Here is a 19,823-nt window from a genome sequence, read left to right as displayed (position 1 = left end):
TGCATTCCTAATGCTACCAAAAGTTTAACACTTGTCTTCCGTTTACTTAACAATTTACCCATAGCATGAGAGGATATCACCAACTTATAAATGTTGAGAAATATCTTGTGTTACCCCTCGTGGATTCCATGTGTAGTACAGTGGAAGAGGAGAATACACGGGGAACCGCTGGAAATCTCCGAGGGAACGCATGCAGAGAGGACGAAGTTCCTGCACCGGAACTGTAACCCGCGTCGGTTCCAATCCTTTGCGGCGGAAACATCCGGATGTACAAAAAAAGAGGAGACACAAGAATAAGGAATATATAAACTTTATTTCCATTTCGTAAAAGTTCGTCATTGGCCTGAGAGGGAACCCTCGGAAAAATACTTGAACAAGAATGGATTACTTTTCATCTAGCATTACAAAATTCCAATATAAAATTCTATTATTATTTTCTATGTATTGTTATCAATTTACGATTATTTCTTCATTACTCAGTTTCATGCCTCAGCTACAGTCACTATCTCTAGTTCTTCGTTCCTGGGCGAGCACAAAGCAACGCGTGAATTCACCTTTTTCCCCTTTCCTTGGCACTAGTGTTAAAATTGCTTATTCTGCTAGAGCGGGTTTGAATTGAGTGTTTAAAACCCAAACCCAGTGATCACTCTGGCCAATCACAAAGCACACAGACAATCAAGCGAACCAATCAGAACTCGAACTAAATACAAGCCGCTGATAAAAAGCGCGGGAAGACGTTATGGGCGAATCGCGATTCTGGTTTTACTTCCGATTGGACGAGAAAGTAGCGCGATATTTTTAAACCAATCACAAAGCGTTGTAATGCAAAACCAAAGCAAATAAGAATAACTTTCGACACTCAAAGGAAAAGCGCTCTAAGGTTACTAACAAAGATCGGTATAATTTCTAACACACTAGTAGAGTTGCCTGGCTTTGACAGCGCAAAGATATTTTCTACCTTATTACGAAAACAGCACGTTTTTTCCTGTACTCATTTTCAATTTTTAGGGGCAAGAGGTGACTCGAAACTGCGGAAAAACTAGAACCAAGTAATCACAGAGCCAGTCACTACAGAGACCGCGATCAACCAAGCAGACGCCGAATGACTAAAAAACCAATCACGCCAGGGCCTATTTCGTGCCCAGATCTCACTCTGTTCAACGCTGACGAACTGGGAGATGTGGGTTCTGGATAAGACATGGGGCAGGCGCGGGAAATGCCGCGCGCTGTCAACTCACCATTTCTGTTGGTCTTAAACGTGATTAGTCAATGCCTGACTGGCGAATGCCACTCAAGACAGGTTTGAATTTCTTGTTGTTAGATCTTTATGTCGGCTTTTTTAGTTCTTGGCCAATTAAAATCGAAATTATGGAAAACTTTAATTCCTGTCATGTGGCAAAATGCGGCGCGCTTTATAACATCCCCCCCCCCCCCCCCAAAAAAAATTTAAATCGTTCGTGTAACCAAAATGGTTGAAAAGTGAATTTCTAAGAAGCTTAAAGGATAAGCGAAATAACTCGACTTGCTTCAGAAAGCGGTTTACAACTGTGCTGAAGGCTAATATGCGATATCACACGTTGGCCATTTTTAGTGACAGACAAAATCTACTCAAGGCGCGAAAAATGCCTCCGAAATATTATATCAGTAGAAATATAGGTATTTATATAACCGACCGCCATTTAGTTATCTTGGTATTTTAAAAAAGTTATTTTGAGCCCGCTGTTCCAGTCAGCAGTATTACTCGTGTCGAGAAAGACCACAGCGTCTTCTGAATTCCTGGCCGCGTTCATGAATCCACTTGTTGGCCACTGAAAAACATGAACATACGATATTACAAAATAAAAAAAAAAAAACAAATCCTTCTGAGGTTTTGCTTTCATCAGATACAAGACCCTCTAAGAACTTGACCTTTTACAAAGTTTATAGTTCTTCTGAAGATGACTTTTATTTTGATTTACGTTTCAGGAATCCTAGCGGATTGAATAGTGTTTGTCAGTCCATGGTGTTATAATTCTGGTACGTTGAAACTGATCAGTCAGTTTAGCCGTGATAGTATTGGCTGTAACACGGGTGTTAACAGCGATTGGTCAGTTCTAGAGAGCGTCTGGCTTCGTTTGTACTTGACCGGACAACTCGCTTGAAGACTATTTCAATAACCTTTTCTGAGTAAGAAAAGAAACCCTCATTTGTCATGACTGTTCGATTCAAACGTTGTAACTATTGCGTTGTTTATTGTTTTCGTCCGCGATTTCGTCTCGGTTCACACGAACAAAGTAGGACACGGTGAATAGTTTTATTTCTTGGCGTCGCACCTGGTCAGTAACGCCATTTATTATGTGGCAAGGTAGTCTTGAGTTAAATCCGAGGGTTCTGATTGGTTCTTTTTGGTCAGATTTTGATATACGAAGGGAATAGGCCGTGTATTTCTCACTTTTTGAAAAGCGGAAAATTCAAGGGCCGACTGCCATATAACAACCTGCTTACTAAACTAGCTTGCTCGAGCCGCACGGGTAAATATATGCCCTCGGATGTTTTTGTACGGACCTCGCTGCGCTCGGTTGGGACTGCAACGAGCTCGGGCCAATATTCCCGTGCGGCCCTGGCGTTCAGTTAGTAAGAGGTTAATATCACAAATAAATACATATTTACTTATCTTACCCCATTTACTGCCGACCAATACTGGGCAGCCAGCATGTCTTGTGCTATCATCACCGTCTCCACTGCGCTTCAGGTTCCACCAGAACGCAGCGTCTCCCTGTTGTTTCATGGTTAAAAGCAAAATATCAGCGGTATCAGAAGTTTATGATGCTAGTATTTTTAAACTTCTGGCGCCATTTAAAGCTAGTCCGTTCACCGTTTATTTTACAGTTATAATGGCAAAGCACAGACGGGCGCGCCCCAACACCCATTCCCGGAGTTCGCGCCTGTCCAATCTCTACTGGTTAACATTTTGCTAGTGCTCTCGACGAATTTATAGAAGAACTAGAGGATGGAGACTATCTAAAGCAGGTTTCAAGGTCGATCGAAGCTCTTTCAGTCACATTTCTACAGGCGTAATGAAATGTTTGTCGGGATTTTCACTGAGAATTATTTCGCGCTAGTATTACAACTTCAAATCGTGGGTGGAAACCAGTTGTGATTTCAGTACGATTCGGTACTGATTCAGTGTCGCCAGAAGTTCCAAACTTGAAACGAACACAATACCATCTTGGGGGACTCCGACTGCCCTGGACTCCGTCGGGATCCCGGGTGGGGGTGGGGGGTACTCCCAGAAAAATTGGGTGGGGATGTGCGGCCCGCTTTTCAAAACCCTTACCTCATTTATGACCAAAATCTGCGATTTTCCCTACCCTATTTATGACCAGACCAAACATTCGATAGCTTATTTATGACTATTGCGGCTGACACAGTTGCCCTAAACATAGTTTTTGAAAGGCTTTTATTTATGGTCTTATTGATAAAGATGAAAAAGTAGCTTCTTCTTAAAAGCTAATGTGATTTATTGTAGGCTTAACGCGACTTCGTCACGCAATGGGGAGCACTGCGTGACAATCTAAACAAATTTCTCTCTTACCTTGCTAGGAAATAAAGTTGTGCCAACTTGAGTGAACACTGTGCCACCGCCTGCTTCGACATCACTCATCTGAAAACACGAAAACAATGAGTTAAAATCACTGAACAATCGGGACCAAGGACACTCGAAAGAGCTCAGTCACGGTATTTTGAGTTATTTTGACCACGAACAAAACTACTTTTAAATTGAAGGAAACCTGAAAATAGTAGTTTACTAAGATAGACAAACACCAAAGAGATAATAATAAACCATAAAGGAACAAGAATGGTTAAGGGTGGAGAAGATTAACACGGATTACAAACGACGAACTTTTCAAGATGTGCACACCGTGACGTAACTCCTCTAACTGAAAGTTGTTATATGCTGGACAAACTATGTTTCAATACTCTACCACAGATGATTGCAAAATAATAAGTTCTCAACAACTTCTTTTAGTTTAAGTTGTCGTAACGAACAATTCTCAGAAAAGAGGTTTTCTTATTCCGTGACACACCTTTCGACAGCCAAGCCTTCACTAAAGTTTGCTTCCAGCAATGTCAAACCATAAACTCTGATACATGCAGGGATACTCTTTTTCTCGGTTCCCACACATAGTATTGCCTCTACTGTATGAAAAACCTCTATCGAGCACTAATAGTTATCGACAGGAACTATTATCTAAAGCTAAAGTCTAAAGTCTGTCGAGGCCCTTAATTGATTATATTGAAGTAAAATATTGGTTTGGCCGTTATAAGTTCTTCTTAACGCACAGTTTTTACCTTTTTAAGTGTAGATCATTCTAGAATGTATAAACAGCTTCTACGACTGCATAAGGATTGATTTCACTTCTATATCCAATTCAAATTTTACTTAATCTGTTTCATATTTTAATTTAAAAAAGGGAATTTTGCACTGACTTACGTAAGCCAAAAACGTAGCAATCCTATTGCCGGTACCTAGTGACGTGAACCTATCTTCATTGCCCTATAACAGAAAAACACAGGCACACAAATAGTTATGGAAGACATTGTGGCCGAGTGGTGCCACAGGTCTAGGGGAGTAGCTAAGGCTCGGTTCATACGTCGCGCTTGTGTCGCGGTTAATTCAAAATTAATACTGTCGCGTATGAAGACATGAGTGATCATCGCAGTTATATACACAACATTTTTGCAGTGTCGCGTATGTCAGTCAACGGAAAATGTCTTAAACGTAGAGTATCCAATAAGGCGGACGAAGATACTAAACGACGAAGGGTTGTTGCGAAAAATTGTCAATCAAACGAGAAGGAGAAGGCTGACAATACAGCAGTATGTGTAACAATATGTTCAGGTTAGAACTCAGGTTAAAACTGCAACTTGTCCTTGCAAAGAAGTCGTCTGAGCAGATCGCACCTAGCATATCAGCAACATGATTATCGAGCCAATGAGCGTTCCTGCCAGGTAGGACTGGGGACGAGAAAGGCCACGTTTTTTCTTTTTCTTTGGCAGGACCAAACTTACGCCTGCTCAATACGTACGAACCGGGCCCTACTGTAACGACTACCCCAGCACCAGAGTTAACATACTGTACAATTAACAAGCTGCAGAGGGCACACGAGTGCACACGTTATCCTCATGCAAATTGTTCACGGAAGCCTTTAATATTTTTCTTACTCGGGCAAAGTCATAGTGTGGTTCGTAATGACCAGCAATTCCATAGTTCACAATCTACAAGAAAAAAAATTAAAACACATATGTAAGCAAAGTCGAAACTGGAATATTAAATTATGTAAATGAGCCAGAGATTATGAAGAGTAAAGAGAATCAATAATCATTCCCTCTCAAGTTATTTTTAGACATGGTACCCAGTTCCCCTGTGGATAATATTATCACACACGTTGCGCGGAGCATGAAAAGCGCGTAAAGCCGATTGAGCTGACTATCCACGTGAGCAAAACTCATCCCATAATTGGCTGTTTATAGACCCCCCCGGGATTTCCGAAACAGGTTAGTGATCTAAAAATAACTTGACAGGGGTTCCCTTGGGAATAAGGCCTTTAACGGGGGATTCACTCTGTTACCCTTCAGCCTCTCTTGGCATGACCCAGTAAACAGCCAGACATGGTTGGTGTTTTGCGAAATAGGCCATTTCCGAGTTGCCCTTTGCCTCTGTGTTAAAACCATTGTTGTGTGAAACCACTGTTTTGAAAATGGGTTTCATCTATAAGTTCATTTTCATGCCAATCAAACTCATTTGGTAAGAAAGGTTTTGCAAGAGGACTCGTTTTGAAAGAGAGGCAAAAAGCAACGAGGAAATGGCCTATTAAAGGCACCCTCTCTACTCAGCCCCCCTCCCTCCTACCCATTCAAACATCCTTGAAATTACTCAATTAACCATTCAGTTTCCTAAGTTCTAAAATGTTTTGAACATTACTGAGCAGTTTGGAGGATTAGAAGTTTCCAATCATAAATTGTAACGATCAAATAGAGACCAGTTAGCAATCAAATTGATCGCCCTTTTTCAGCAGTGGTAATATTTTTCCTACCCCTCCCTTGACAGTACACACCTGTAGTTCCTCAGCAGTGTCCATAGTCAAGCCTGTTACATCTTCAATGCGCAGACTCACTCGTCTGATGAGTTCGTGGTCCTCGTCCTTCAGCCAGCCACTTACAGGAAGTAAACAAGTAAACAAATAAACAAAAACAAACAAAACAAAAAAGCCAAACAAACAAACAAAATATAAAAATTCAGAAAAGTACACAACAGACAGTAAACAACGTAATAAATTAAATAAATTAACAAAAGAAAACAACCGAGAAATCAAATAATTGCGGGTTCAAGAAATTCTCACATACGGGTCCGTAATAAAATCAGTACTAATTTCCCGGATGGAAAACCAATCAATAAGCTGCAGAACACTTTACAGCACTGTCATTTAAGTGTCAATTCAAACGTTATTTTAACTTTGAAAGTTTACAATTATTATCTATTGATTATTGTTGATCAAGTTAAAATGTATTAATTCTCTTTCTCATTAATTAAAAGGAATGGTTTTATCTCGATGGACATTTTCGATATTAAATTGAAGATGTTTCTATCAGACGCTCGTCACTACTGTTATTTATGGCGTCACGCTTCTCGAGGGTAACATAACGGCGCGGCTGTCACGATTGTCACGCTCGAGGAACATTGTGTCATGGCCCAGATAACGTTTTGCAGACCCTGATGTTCTCATCTTTGCCACAATCACCGTTACTTAAATATATGAAGTGCAATTTTTTTTTGAAATACAGAAATAGAATGTCTTATTTTAGCCTTATATTCAGTCTTCATGATCCTATGTTTAAATGAAGAATCTTCAAATCTACAATACGTTATGATAATGTTTATCATGTAAGTTTATATTTTATTAGTTCAAGATTGGCTGTAATATATTTCGCTTCATTATATCTGAGAATTTAGCGCTAAGTCTGGAAAATCATATAGAATCGCTTTAAACATAATTATTCAGTTAGGTCTACAGTATAACGCGTTATATCAAATATCAGAGCAACGTAAAATCAAGTCAATTAGTGTGAATTCAACTGTCTTTCTATGTTGTCAGCCATTACAAACCGAGCATAGGAAGATGTTACAGCTGTTATCAACAAAGGCTCATTCATATTTGATCGATAGTTTAAATCATTAATAATTACGTAGATGGATAGCGCAGTTCTTTGGTTGGTTAGTTGATTCTTTCCCTCGATCGATTGACAGTTGGTTTGTTGGCTAGTTTCTTACGCTGCTAGTCTGTCTGTCTGTAGGTCAGTCGGTGAGTTGTCAGTCCGTCCATCCGTCCGTCCATCAGTCAGTCAGTCAGTCAGTCGATCAACAGTTGGTTCGTTGGCTAGTTTCTTATGCTGCTAGTCTGTCTGTCTGTAGGTCAGTCGGTGAGTCGTCAGTCCGTCCGTCCGTCCGTCCATCAGTCAGTCAGTCAGTCAGTCGATCAACAGTTGGTTCGTTGGCTAGTTTCTTACGCTGCTAGTCTGTCTGTCTGTAGGTCAGTCGGTGAGTCGTCAGTCCGTCCGTCCGTCAGTCCATCAGTCAGTCAGTCAGTCAGTCGATCAACAGTTGGTTTGTTGGCTAGTTTCTTACGCTGCTAGTCTGTCTGTCTGTAGGTCAGTCGGTGAGTCGTCAGTCCGTCCGTCCGTCCGTCCATCAGTCAGTCAGTCAGTCAGTCAGTCAGTTGATCAACAGTTGGTTTGTTGGCTAGTTTCTTACGCTGCTAGTCTGTCTGTCTGTAGGTCAGTCGGTGAGTCGTCAGTCTGTCCGTCCGTCCGTCCATCAGTCAGTCAGTCAGTCAGTCAGTCGATCAACAGTTGGTTCGTTGGCTAGTTTCTTACGCTGCTAGTCTGTCTGTCTGTAGGTCAGTCGGTGAGTCGTCAGTCTGTCCGTCTGTCCGTCCATCAGTCAGTCAGTCAGTCAGTCGATCAACAGTTGGTTCGTTGGCTAGTTTCTTACGCTGCTAGTCTGTCTGTCTGTAGGTCAGTCTGTGAGTCGTCAGTCCGTCCGTCCGTCAGTCCATCAGTCAGTCAGTCAGTCAGTCGATCAACAGTTGGTTTGTTGGCTAGTTTCTTTCATCACCTGTCTGTCTGTCTGTCAGTCAGCCAGTCATTCAGTCAGTCAGTAAGGTCCCGGTCAGTCAGTCAGTCAGTCAGTCTGTCAGTTAGTCAGTCAATCCATCCGTCTGTCTTTCCCTCCCTACCTTCGTCCGTCAGTCCATCCGTCAGTCAGACAGTCCGTCAGTTGAGAATTATTAGAACCTTGTTTACAGTTAGACATTACCTGGCATTATCTGAATTTAGCAAATAAAGTCGTCGTTGTTGTTACCAGATTTAGTTTAAATCGTCAAAAAAATTTACGGTTATTTCTTTGGATTACCAATAATCACTGGTTTTAAAAAAGATTATCCCCGCAGGTTCTTTAAACGACTGAGGCAATCGGGGCCATAGGATGAAAACAGCCTCCACATTCTAGCCTGTAAAAAACCATCACTAGAATCTCTGCTCCAAGCAATCACCAAATATGAATGAACCCGATAAAAACAGCAGTAACCAACCTTTTGCTTATACGGTAGGACGCATGTTCAAGATTCCCCGTGACAGGATGTTGGATTGTCGCACGACGAAGCTGTTTGGAAACGTTTGTGAATAACACTAATTAGTAGAATTCTACCATTTTACCAAATGCTGCAGCCTGATTGGTGGAGCAATCGTTCACTATAAGCCATAAATGCGCAACCAGTGACTCTTGAGATCTTGTCTACAAATTGTTGATATTTTCTCGTTTTTCTGAAGTTTTGGAGAAGATTAAGAAATACTACTCAATAATAAAAATCCTTAGAAGAGGAAAAGACGAACGGCTACCATTAAGTGACATTAAAACTCGAAATTGCTGACAAAACCGATCTGCGTACATGCACTATTGCAAGTTACCGTGTGAGATCTTTCTGTAACGCATGTTGTTCTACTTACAACGTAGAGAAGTAATCAAAAATTATCACCTGAAAGACTTAGAAACCTCGAACTTATGATCTAATTAGTTAATAAAATAGGTTTGACCTCGCAAAGCGAAAGAAGCGCTGTAACATTTTTCTGTTGTTCGGGGTTGGGTTAGGAGGTTGTGGGGGGGGGGGGGGAAGGATATTGTATCAGAAAGATAAGTTTGTCACAGACCTAAGGAAATAAGCCTGGTTGTTAAAGATGCAGAAAGGGTACAGAAAAAAAGAGATGTACCACTAAGTCAACAAATACTTTTAGGAAGTACCTTGGGAGAAATTGAAGGGCAGTAACAATAATTCAATGTTCTCTTATCAGAACTTATTTGATTACCTTTTCGACGTAAAGGTTATTGGTTGTTTGGCTTGAATTACGGCAATGATCAAGTAAAATAACATAGTGGTTATAAAAAAAAAAATAATAAAATCCGTCTTAAGGACTGTGTGCAATGACTGGAAGCAAATGATATGCTGTTGTTAATCTCACATCCCAGTACCTTCCAACATACTGCACCTCCCACTGTACCCATGCCATTCCGTATCTCACGCTCAAAATTTCTGGTACACAGAGTCTAGATTGTAAGCTTCCTCCCAACACCCTGTGCGTCTTAATTATACTAAAACTGCATGAATATGTTGCGGCTCATTTTTGAAAATCATGCTTTCTTCATGGTGACCTGGAAAATTATTAGTCGTTTTTGTATCGCAATTTTCATGTCATCACGTTTTTTCTCTGTTATGTTTGCCATTATTCAACAGGACTAGCTCTCGAGAAATAGTCGCACAGCATCTAATTAAGGTTTAAGTCGGGGTGACGCCTGTGCCATCATGTTTTAAATGTTAATGTCCACAGATATTGCATCACAATTCGATGTCATCATGAACAAGCTATACACTGTGAGCCAGTGAGAACAAAAATAATAGGCAAAATGTATGATAAACATTATTCAAGAGATTTCATTGGTTCTAGCATCATGGTATGAGCAATTCTATTTGAGGTTGTTAATGTTTTCAAATATGTATATTATTTTTTGTTTTCGTTTGGTGAATGAACATAACATACGGCCATTTCTGCCTGCAAGAAAGCCAGTTAAATCCACATAAGCCTCACAGGATATTTCAAAGAAAGTGAACTATCTTTGGTCTTTTATCTTCCCTAATGCCATTCTTCTTAAGATGGCCTGACTTCTTTTATATGAAAATAGTGGACAATTTTTAAAGAAAGACAGTTAAATCCACACGAGCCTTAAGCGATATCTCCAGGAAAGCGAACTATTTTTGGTCTTTTATGGAAAAAAATTTTTTTTTTTTACTTGTAATGGTGCTTGTCATGGTTGTCACACAACGTTCCTTTCCCACTAACAGCTGTGTCAGTGGTGGAGTGTTGCGTGACAACTCAAATAACGGCTGCATAGACTATGTCACGGTGGGCTGGCTTTTTATGTTTAAACCTAATTTTGACAAGACTCTGTGTTCACAAACCTTTTGCTAACTCTATGTTCACTTGTCTCTAAAGTTCCATCATCAAGAGTTACTGTAGCACGTGCAAGCTATATAATTAGACAACAACATGCAAAGAAAACCAAGCTGTTACTATTATGCGTTAATTGTCACATGAACCTGAAGGAAAAGGTTACCAAGTTAAGAGCTTTAGTTAGCCTTTGCATTAATGAAAACAATAAAAGAAACCACCATTCACAGCATAATAAATAGCACAACATGAAAGTACTACTCAGTAGCTTGCATTTGAATGGTCACACACTAGGGTTTCATCAACAGACCTCAAAGTTAGAGCCACCTTGTACAGCATAATAAACACTCAGTTATTACTACATGAAAGTACTGCTCAATAGCATTCATTTGAATGGTCACAAATTAGGGTTTCATCCACACGCTTTAAAAGTTAGAACCACCTTGTGCAGCATAATAAACAGTACCACATGAAAGTACTGCTCAATATAGAAAAAGAGGAGTATTTATTGTGACAAAAACTAGAGCTAAGCTTTACAAAATGCTATAATATTTACATAATTTGATGTCTGTTAAACCTGTAAAACATGTTTCTGCTCAATAGCTTTCATTTGAATGGTCACACATTAGGGTTTCATCCACAGACTTAGAAGCTAGAACCACCTTGTACAGCATCACAATTAGTAGCACAAAAAGCATTCCTCATGAGGTTTCATTTGAACACTTGTACCCTGGGTTGAAGTTTCATTCACAGACATAAAAGTTAGAATCATATTTATTTGACTCTGTCAGAGAGTTGCACATGTAAAGAGTTGATTTCTACAAAATCAAATAGTCTCACATCAGGCTTGCTGAATACATAAAACCATTTGATTGACAGTTAAATGACAGTCCTGAAGTCACAAAAGATCAGCTTGGTGTGATAGCTTAAATAGCCATTGGGCTTTGTTGCATAATTTCACAATGTTGAATAATTACACAAAGTTGCATAATTATGCAATGTTGCATAAATATTACTCAATATTACATAATAACACAAATTATGTGAAAAGCAAAGTCAGCCACATATGAAGCAGAATTTTGAGCCACATCTGCCTTGGATAATGTTTCATATATTTTCACAATTTCTAATAGGAATGTTAATAAATCATTAATTTTCAATTAATATCTTAATATTATTAATTTTCTTGATGATCACAAAGTAACAAATGTTGACTCGTTGTGTGTAGTCATGAAACATAAGATTAACTGCAGTGACTGATACAAGCAATGGCTCATTACCTTTTACTAACTCTATAATTTGCATGTTCTAACAGTCCTGTTGTTGGACTTCTTACTGTGGCTCGACGAAGCTGATTATAAGAAGGTCAATAACGCATATTAGTACCCAATCAGCATGCTTAGTGGGAGACACACGAATTTGGTTGGTTCAATCTCCAAATGTTGACATGTGAACATGGTTGTATTATTCTTCTTGTTCATGACAGAAGTCACCAAAATTATTTTTGCAAGCTAATTAAAACTTTGTCATGTGCAAAGCTCAATTCAAATCTTTTAGCAATGAATTGTTAAATATGTCTTGGTAAATGGCCTATACAAGTTCGAACAACCACCAGCAGTTTCATTAAGGGCCAGGCACTAGGCAAATTGAGTGGCTTTTCATTGATAATTTATATGGTACTGTTGCTGTTCCCTCCTATTTCCTGAGGCAAACAATCTCCTAAAAAGTTAAGCTTTTTTTCAGGTCATAGAAAACATGATTTTGCCAACTATAGTGAAGCAAATTAGCCCAATGATGCATAATTTAGCAAAATCGGCCCAAAAAGTTATATACACCCTTTTTGCACGAGAGCCTTCAATTTTTAACAACTTATTTACCAAATAATATGCCAAAACATTAATAAGACGACAACATATTCATCAACTCCTGCAGATTTTCCGGTTGTCTAGTCTCAGAGATGCTATAAAGCTCCAAATGTGCTGTGTTTTGGAACGTTTTTGACTTGAGATGTATGTTGTACCTGGCTAACATTGTACGTTTGATGTATTGGAAACTACAGTTTTGAGGTTTGCTTAAATACACAATTTGTCGGGGACATTTTATTGTGTTCTTGGGCAAGACACTTTACTCTCACAGAGCCTCTCTCCACCCAGGTGTATAAATGGGTACTGGCGAACTTAATGCTGGGGGTAACCCTGTGATGGACTAGCATCCCATCCAGGGGGGAGTAGAAATACTCCTAGTGACTCACTTCATGCTACAGAAATTGGGATAAGCTCTGGCCTGATGGGCCACTTTGCTCGTATGCAGACTTTTTGCTGGATTCAAAACAATAGTGTGTAGAGTACATGACTTTTTTCATTGAAGTGCATTTTTTCCAATTCATTTTTTAATCAGAGGGTATGGCATGCAAAGCTTAATTAAGAAATTAAGGCTGTCAGCAACCCTGGTTTAACAAGCTAAAGTGTCGAAAACCAGACAAAACAATGAAGCAATTCTTGTGGTTCATAACGCAGCAGCAGCAACAGCAGATAGGAAAAAATGTCAACTTGCCGATGACATTTTACTTTTCCATAATTTATGAAAATAAATCTCACAAAAACTTAAAAATGGAAAAAGACATATGCATGTATCCAGGTGAAACTACACCCACTTTCAGGTATAAATGATGAAAGGGGGACAGTAAACACATAATTTTCAGAGCTTGACCCTGTCCACACTATGCTAGAGAAATTTGAAAATGGAGCTTTCTTTCTACAGTTAGGCCTATACCATCCACACTAATCCATCACAAAAACGGACCTTTTTGACAACACTCTTCAAACCGGAGAAATTTAAAAACGCTGATTTTTCATTTTCGTAATGACAGAAAACATTTTGAAAACAGAGCTTTTCAAAAATGATGTCATCGTGATAATAAATGTGATTTCCCTGCCCAAGTTTTCCTGAACCACGAATCCAGAATGACTGGTTATTGTTGCATTTGTGTAGTGTGGACGAAAACATCTGATGGGTTTCCAGAGTGAAACCTCCGTTTTCAAATTCCTCTCGTGTAGTGTGGATAGGGCCTTATGTTATGGGAGTTTTATAGACAAGAACAAGAAAGAGTTACATTACCCTTGGTGCAGCTAGTTCCTTTATTTTGTTCATCTCTGACTCTGATAAAATGTTCCGCATAATAAGTATCTCGGGTTTGACAAACACTCGTTCAAATTTTGCAGGCCTGATTTTTAATCTTGGTGTAGCACTGTGGTACCAACACGTCATTTTACTCTGCTCCCATGCAGTCTGTAAAAAAATTTACAACAAAATGATATGACATGTGATTGAACAGACACATGGACAAGAGGAAATACAGTCGAATCCCTACTAAGCGGCCACCCTAGGGGAAATGGGAGGTGGCCACTTAATAGGGGTTGGCTGCTTAATAGGGGTTTGCCTATTTTCGGTTAATTTCTTAGTGAACATGGAGTCACTTCAAGACAATTATGATAAACATGTGTTTGAATGTTTTTATCACTCATCACCTTCTCTTTCAGACTCTTTTCTACCATTGCCTTTTCCAAAACAAAGTTAATTTACCTGTAGCAAATTTTGGGTGGCCGTTAAATAGGGGTAAAGACAATGGAAAAACCTTCTTTGGGATGAACAAAAGGTGGCCGTGGCCACTTAATAGAGGTGGCCAGTTAATAGGGGTTTTATTTACAGTATTTTACTGACAATAATTTTGGGACTTTGATAACTGGCTGCTTAGTAAAGGGTGGCTGCTTCATCGGTGGCCACTAATAGAGGTTCGACTGTAGTTATGAAACTGTCATTTAAGTTGAAGGGGTAATTAATATTGTGAAACGTAAATTAAAAGAAACTAGGATTTGGACCAACCTGAATTGAAATTAAGCTCAGCTCACACTCAAACTTGGGTACCAATTGTGCAATCTACTCACCAAATTTCTGACTTCCCCTCTGCACAGCCTTTCGTAGTTTTGGAACGAAGATGTTTGATGCCAGTCAGCTCGCTCACTCCTTGGTTTCACTTTCATATCAGTGATAATTCCAGTATCACCTCTGCGACCAGTCTGCTTGTACATCTTAACTTCTTCCCCAAAGTATTCAACATTTCCTTGAGCTCTTTCATGTGTGGGATCTACAAAATAGAAAATCTAAGTTAGAAATCAGCACGGGAAATGTAAATCTGCCACTTTTGAGTCTTGTATTTGACCATGACTCCCTACTCGCCCCCTTAGAAGGGATTTGGCTGCATTTTTGTTTATTTAAATTATGACCGAGTATCTCTACTCTCGAAGGAGACGCGTTGGCCTCATGGTTAGTGTGCTCAACTCCTGAGCAAGCGGTCTGGGTTTGAGCCCTGGCCGACGACATTGCGTTGTGTTCTTGGGAAAGACGCTTAACTCTCACAGTGCCTCTTTCCACCCAGGTGTATAAATGGGTACCAGCAAATTTAATGCTGCCAGGGGTAACACTGCGATGGACCAGCATCCCATCCAGGAAGGAATAGAAATAATCCTAGTCACTTCATTCTACAGAAACTAGGATAACAGCTGGCGTGATGGGCCACTTGGCTTGTATGCAGTCTTTATCTCCACTCCTGCACAAAAATTAAATGCTCCTAGTACTCTAAGATGAAGTTGTTGAGTGTTTTTTTGGAGGGAGTGAGCAAATTGCAATGTTCAGGGAATTTGGTAATGGGTATTTGTAACAGAATCTGCCATGACTCTATTGCAGAACAAACCTTAAAAGAAACTTGCAATCTCTAACTAAGTTGGTTGAACCTCCCGCTTACTCAAACTCAAATCATTTTCCCTTGGTTATATGTACTTTTAGTCACTTACTATCTCAAACCCCCAACATCTCGAACTATTTTTTGTTTCCCTTAATCAAGATTGCAGGGCTCAACTGTATAGTAAAACATGAAGCATTATCAGTAAAGGGAAAAAAAAAATTCTTCAGCTGATGAAAGACTTCTCAAAAAGCCTTGGAATAGGATTCAAGAAAAGGGTTCTGCACTCTATTCTTTCCTGTTCTTTGCTTTCAACAGGCTTTGCCGGTTTCATTTTGTATCACTGATGTGCAAGGTCATGCAAGAAACTACTAAAAAAGTATCAGATGAGAAAAATTTATGCCATTCGTGAATTGTCCATTTTACATTGAAATTGTTTTAAATAATGTGTCAATGACCAACAGAACATATACAAACAACCTTAATTTTTTTACTTACCAATTTCTACCATCTTGTTAGAGTACTCCAATGCTTTTCTAAAGTTGCCCCGCTGCAATGTAAACAAAAGAACCAGTCAGGAAATGATATATTTTTTGATCATGCCACAGCTAAGATAGTACATGTATGCACTTAGCCTCATGCAAAACACAGATGTATATCTCTGTTTAGGTTGTTACTTGATAATCAACTGAAGCTGATTAACTGACTTGAGGTATTAACTACCTTTATTTATTACTTACTTAATTTATTCATTTTTATCTACTATTAAAGATGATTTCCAGTTGGTACTGCACACTCGCAAGAGTATGTTTACATTTTTTGTTTTGTTTCATGTATGACATCACAAAATGTGAACTTTTTGCAACTACTTACATGATATCACTTGACGAAACAACTTAACAGCTGTAAAAATCAATGAAACAGTTGGAAAAAGAATTTGAAAGGCCTCAAAGATAAGGTATGTGGTTCATAACGAATAACTTCGATTTGCATTCCATCGAGTGAGAATTTTCATGTTTATAAACATTAGGGTGCTGAGACTGCACAGTACGGACTGGAGATCATTTTTAAGTACCATAATCTTAGTATTATAGAGACATGTCTACTAGAAAATACACTCATAAAATTCATACTAAACTACATGTATCCAGGAACCAAGTGCCGAATATTATATATGTCCCCACTAGTAAGGATATTGATGATGTCACTTCCCACTTTTTCATGAATTTGCTTGTGCAAACAGTCACTTTGTCTATGTAATAAAAAGAAAATTACAGTGGCTTGAAGATATGAATTAGACATATTTTCTCATGTTAAAAGCAATATTTTACTCACTTGCTGCACCTGTTCGTAAAGTATTGTGTTTTACAACTGGAAAATATAATTCATATCTTCATGCCACTGTCTAACACCTATTATGTTAATATAAAGACAAATGTGGAGAATTTTGAAACCTGACATTTACATGTAGGAAAATAGCTGCCCTTAATTGCCACAGCAGAAATCCTATGAAAAAGTTCTTAGGATGGTTAAGGTTTAAGATTTAAATGCTTGATTCTTGATCATGAGGGATGTCGACATAAAACCAGATATAAACATTATAAGGAATAGATAGCAACCATAGATACTAGTTCCACTAACTCTTTACGTTTGTTTTTACAAGTTTATGGTAAACAAGGAAACATTTTACAGCTACAAAGTAAATAAGTATAGTTCAATGTTCCTCACTTTGTACTCAGAAAATGCCAAGTGATCATACACATCAAACAGACGGACATCTTCAGTCTCATTCTGTTTGTTGTACTGTTTCAAAGCTTCCTCCATCCAGGTCTTCGTGTAAAACATGTCACTGTTGAGATATGCATGTCGTCCCACATCATAAACTTCACCCACTGTCATTTTAGGTGACTGCACTGACCCAGGTAATTTTCCAAGAGCAAATGACGAAGGTTGAAGTTGGTATGTGTCCTGAAGTCGCAGAAGTGCCGTGATTGCTCCGTCAAAGTCTTCTTTTCCTGGAAATGCTTCTTTATGCTTGGTAATAGCATCACTCACAGCTGCCAGACAAAAGCATGTGATATGATGATCTGCGAACTTAATTCTCCTCGCAATAAAATTGTGAAGTATTATTGCATTACTTATGAGAAAAAATAAAATGTAAATCATAAGCTAGGGAAGGTTGCAGTTCAAATTTATGTAAGTTTTATTACAATCATCCATACAAAGGTAATCCTGAAAATGACTTTGGATGATCACAAAATTTGCTCCAATCTGAGCAGACCCCATATCTAGATAAAGTGTACAAAGACTTTAGTTTGTCAGTCAATGATAAGTCTTGTCTGTTGGAACTGATTGGTCAGTTTTGATGTGTTGGCTGACTGTCGATGGTCTGTCAACAGTGATTGGTCAGTTCTAGCTAGTTTTGATCTGTGTATCAGGGGTTTCATAAACATTTTCAGCAAGAGGGCAACTGCCTTTCACAGGCAGGCAAACCGTTTTGAACTGAACGTCTGTGTAAGAAAAGTTTCCTTTAGATAGTCAAATCAGGCAGGCAAAATCATTCTCACAGCCGGTCAATTTGCCTGGAGCCCGGCCCCTGTGTATCTGAGTATCATCGTAGGGGATTGAATAATTTTCTGTTTAAGTACCAGATTCTACAGATTCTATAATATTCCAGTTTCAAATTGAGTAAAATAGCCTAATCTCAAGAATATTACCAAGATGCAGTTCTAACGGGAAAACCGTCATTAAAAAATGTTCATGCATAAATTAAGACAATAACTGACAACTCATCAAGCTATGTCAATTAGAATTGGATTAAATCAGTGACTGACACGTCAGCCAAAATTAATACTAAGGGAATAAATAAGCATGGTGTTCAAAAATTTTCTCGTATTAGTCTTTAGTCGTAAGATTACGCACTCTCGAGAGTGTAAAATTGATTGCATATAATAGCTTAAATTGAAGTCTTCATCACAAACGTGAATTAAAATAAAATTAAATCAGATCTCCATAACAATATCGATATAATTTAAGGCAAACAAGCTTACGTGGGTAGCTGCTCTCCAATTTTATAACTGAGAGAAATTAATCGGCGAGACAAATTAAAACGAGTTGTTATTGAATTCATCACCTCGATAAAATGCAAGCAAACTTATATGAAAATCTCCCTGAAAAACTAAACTTACCCTCAGAATTGTCTAGCTGAACTAGTCTTTCTGCTTCGGGCCATTCCTTGTACATCCTCCTAATTTCGAGATAAGAGTTTACGGGATGTCCTAAATATCTTGATACATCCTCTCCCACAACCTTATGCGCGGCGTTCACTTTAGCGAGAAACTTCTTGAGTTTGGTCAGCCTCTGTTCCTCTAAATTGACATACTCTTCTAAAGTGAACCTCAATTCACGTTCTCTGTACACTAGGTTCTCTAGATCGATTAAGGCCGTGAACACTTCACCTTGAGTTCTACTCAAAATCAGGTAAAAAGTCAGTGTTAATAGGGAAAATCTAGCGCAGAACATCTCTGCCATTTTGCAGACCCGCGCCACACGCAAGTAAAATGAACGAAGTTCTGTGAGGTCCTAGACAAGGAAGACATGTACTATTGAGAATTTGAATATTCATCTCATAAAAAAACAAACAAACATTGCTAATTTTCATAATGACGTCTAAACCAACGCCATTTTGTTGTCTCCTCCTCATTACAATTGCAAATTAGTGCTTAAGCTAGAATAATGGTGTTTTGAAGAGCGAAAGCCCTCGTGGAAATGTCGCTTGGTCCTAAGGCACAGAAGTAATTCTTACAACTAGCGTGACACAGGAATGGAAAACCTGCCAAAAAGTGGATGAATCGATTCATTCATGAAAACAATCAATTATTCATTTCATTGAAGCTGGAAGGAAACATGGCAAACTGCACGTTGAAGTAGTGGAAATAAAATACTTCAAATATTTTTTGGAAAGCGTCTCAGCAAAGCAGTGACACGTATTACTCGTGGAGAGCGGAGCTCGTTGCACTTACTACGTCATATAACACTCTACCTAGTTTTCCCTCGAACCCTCGGAGTGGGTACCGCTGGGATGTGTTGCTGTGAGGTCTGCCATGGGAGAGATTTGGTCTACAATAAGTTATAAGCTCGATACCGGGAAACTGATTCAGTGGCACAAAAAAATTTACTCTAGACTAGGAAGGAATAATTCACACAAAATGCATTTGAACATGAAGAATACAAAAGCAAAAACCGATACAACGTAGAATGATTTTTTGCAGGTGTACTATATTTCGGCTGGCCAAACCAGCCTTCTTCAGGTACAATGGAAGATTTTACATTGGTGCGTGTTTTTATGTTTTTTTGTGTGTGTTTTTATTTGAACATGGTCTGATGTAGGGTAAGTCGCTTCACAGCCCCAGCTTCACAGCCTCAACAAACATTTGCAGACCTCCCCCCGCCCGGGGTAGATATTCTCAGTAAAACTGCTATAACCTCGAAGCTGCTATCAGTATCCAGTTTGGTTTTAATAAATAAATACAGACTGCACTGAACT

General features: G+C 38.9%; 1 protein-coding gene across 2 annotated transcripts; it reads right to left on the bottom strand.

The window, feature by feature from the left end:
* Positions 1-294: 294 nt before the first annotated feature.
* Positions 295-18,884, bottom strand: LOC110060480 (prolyl 4-hydroxylase subunit alpha-1-like). 2 transcript variants are annotated; one of them, XM_089270756.1, is made up of 12 exons: positions 18,466-18,884; positions 17,006-17,334; positions 15,776-15,827; positions 14,484-14,683; positions 13,657-13,827; positions 11,820-11,890; positions 6,099-6,198; positions 5,206-5,259; positions 4,475-4,537; positions 3,575-3,643; positions 2,659-2,755; positions 295-1,808 (listed from the first exon to the last, which is right to left on the bottom strand). In XM_089270756.1, exons 1-12 carry the CDS (start codon positions 18,806-18,808, stop codon positions 1,738-1,740), a joined length of 1,620 nt encoding a protein of 539 aa, XP_089126882.1. In that variant the 5' UTR covers positions 18,809-18,884; the 3' UTR covers positions 295-1,737. The 2 variants fall into 2 exon arrangements, with proteins under 2 accessions (XP_089126882.1, XP_089126881.1); XM_089270755.1 differs by lacking the exon at positions 11,820-11,890 and adding an exon at positions 8,631-8,701.
* Positions 18,885-19,823: the final 939 nt, after the last annotated feature.

Source organism: Orbicella faveolata, unplaced genomic scaffold, assembly GCF_042242905.1.
Source record: "Orbicella faveolata isolate gen_17 unplaced genomic scaffold, um_ofav_v1 contig_34, whole genome shotgun sequence".
Lineage (NCBI taxonomy): Eukaryota > Metazoa > Cnidaria > Anthozoa > Scleractinia > Merulinidae > Orbicella > Orbicella faveolata.
Note: the sequence above shows the minus strand (reverse complement) of the source record. Positions and strands in the feature narration are given on the sequence as shown.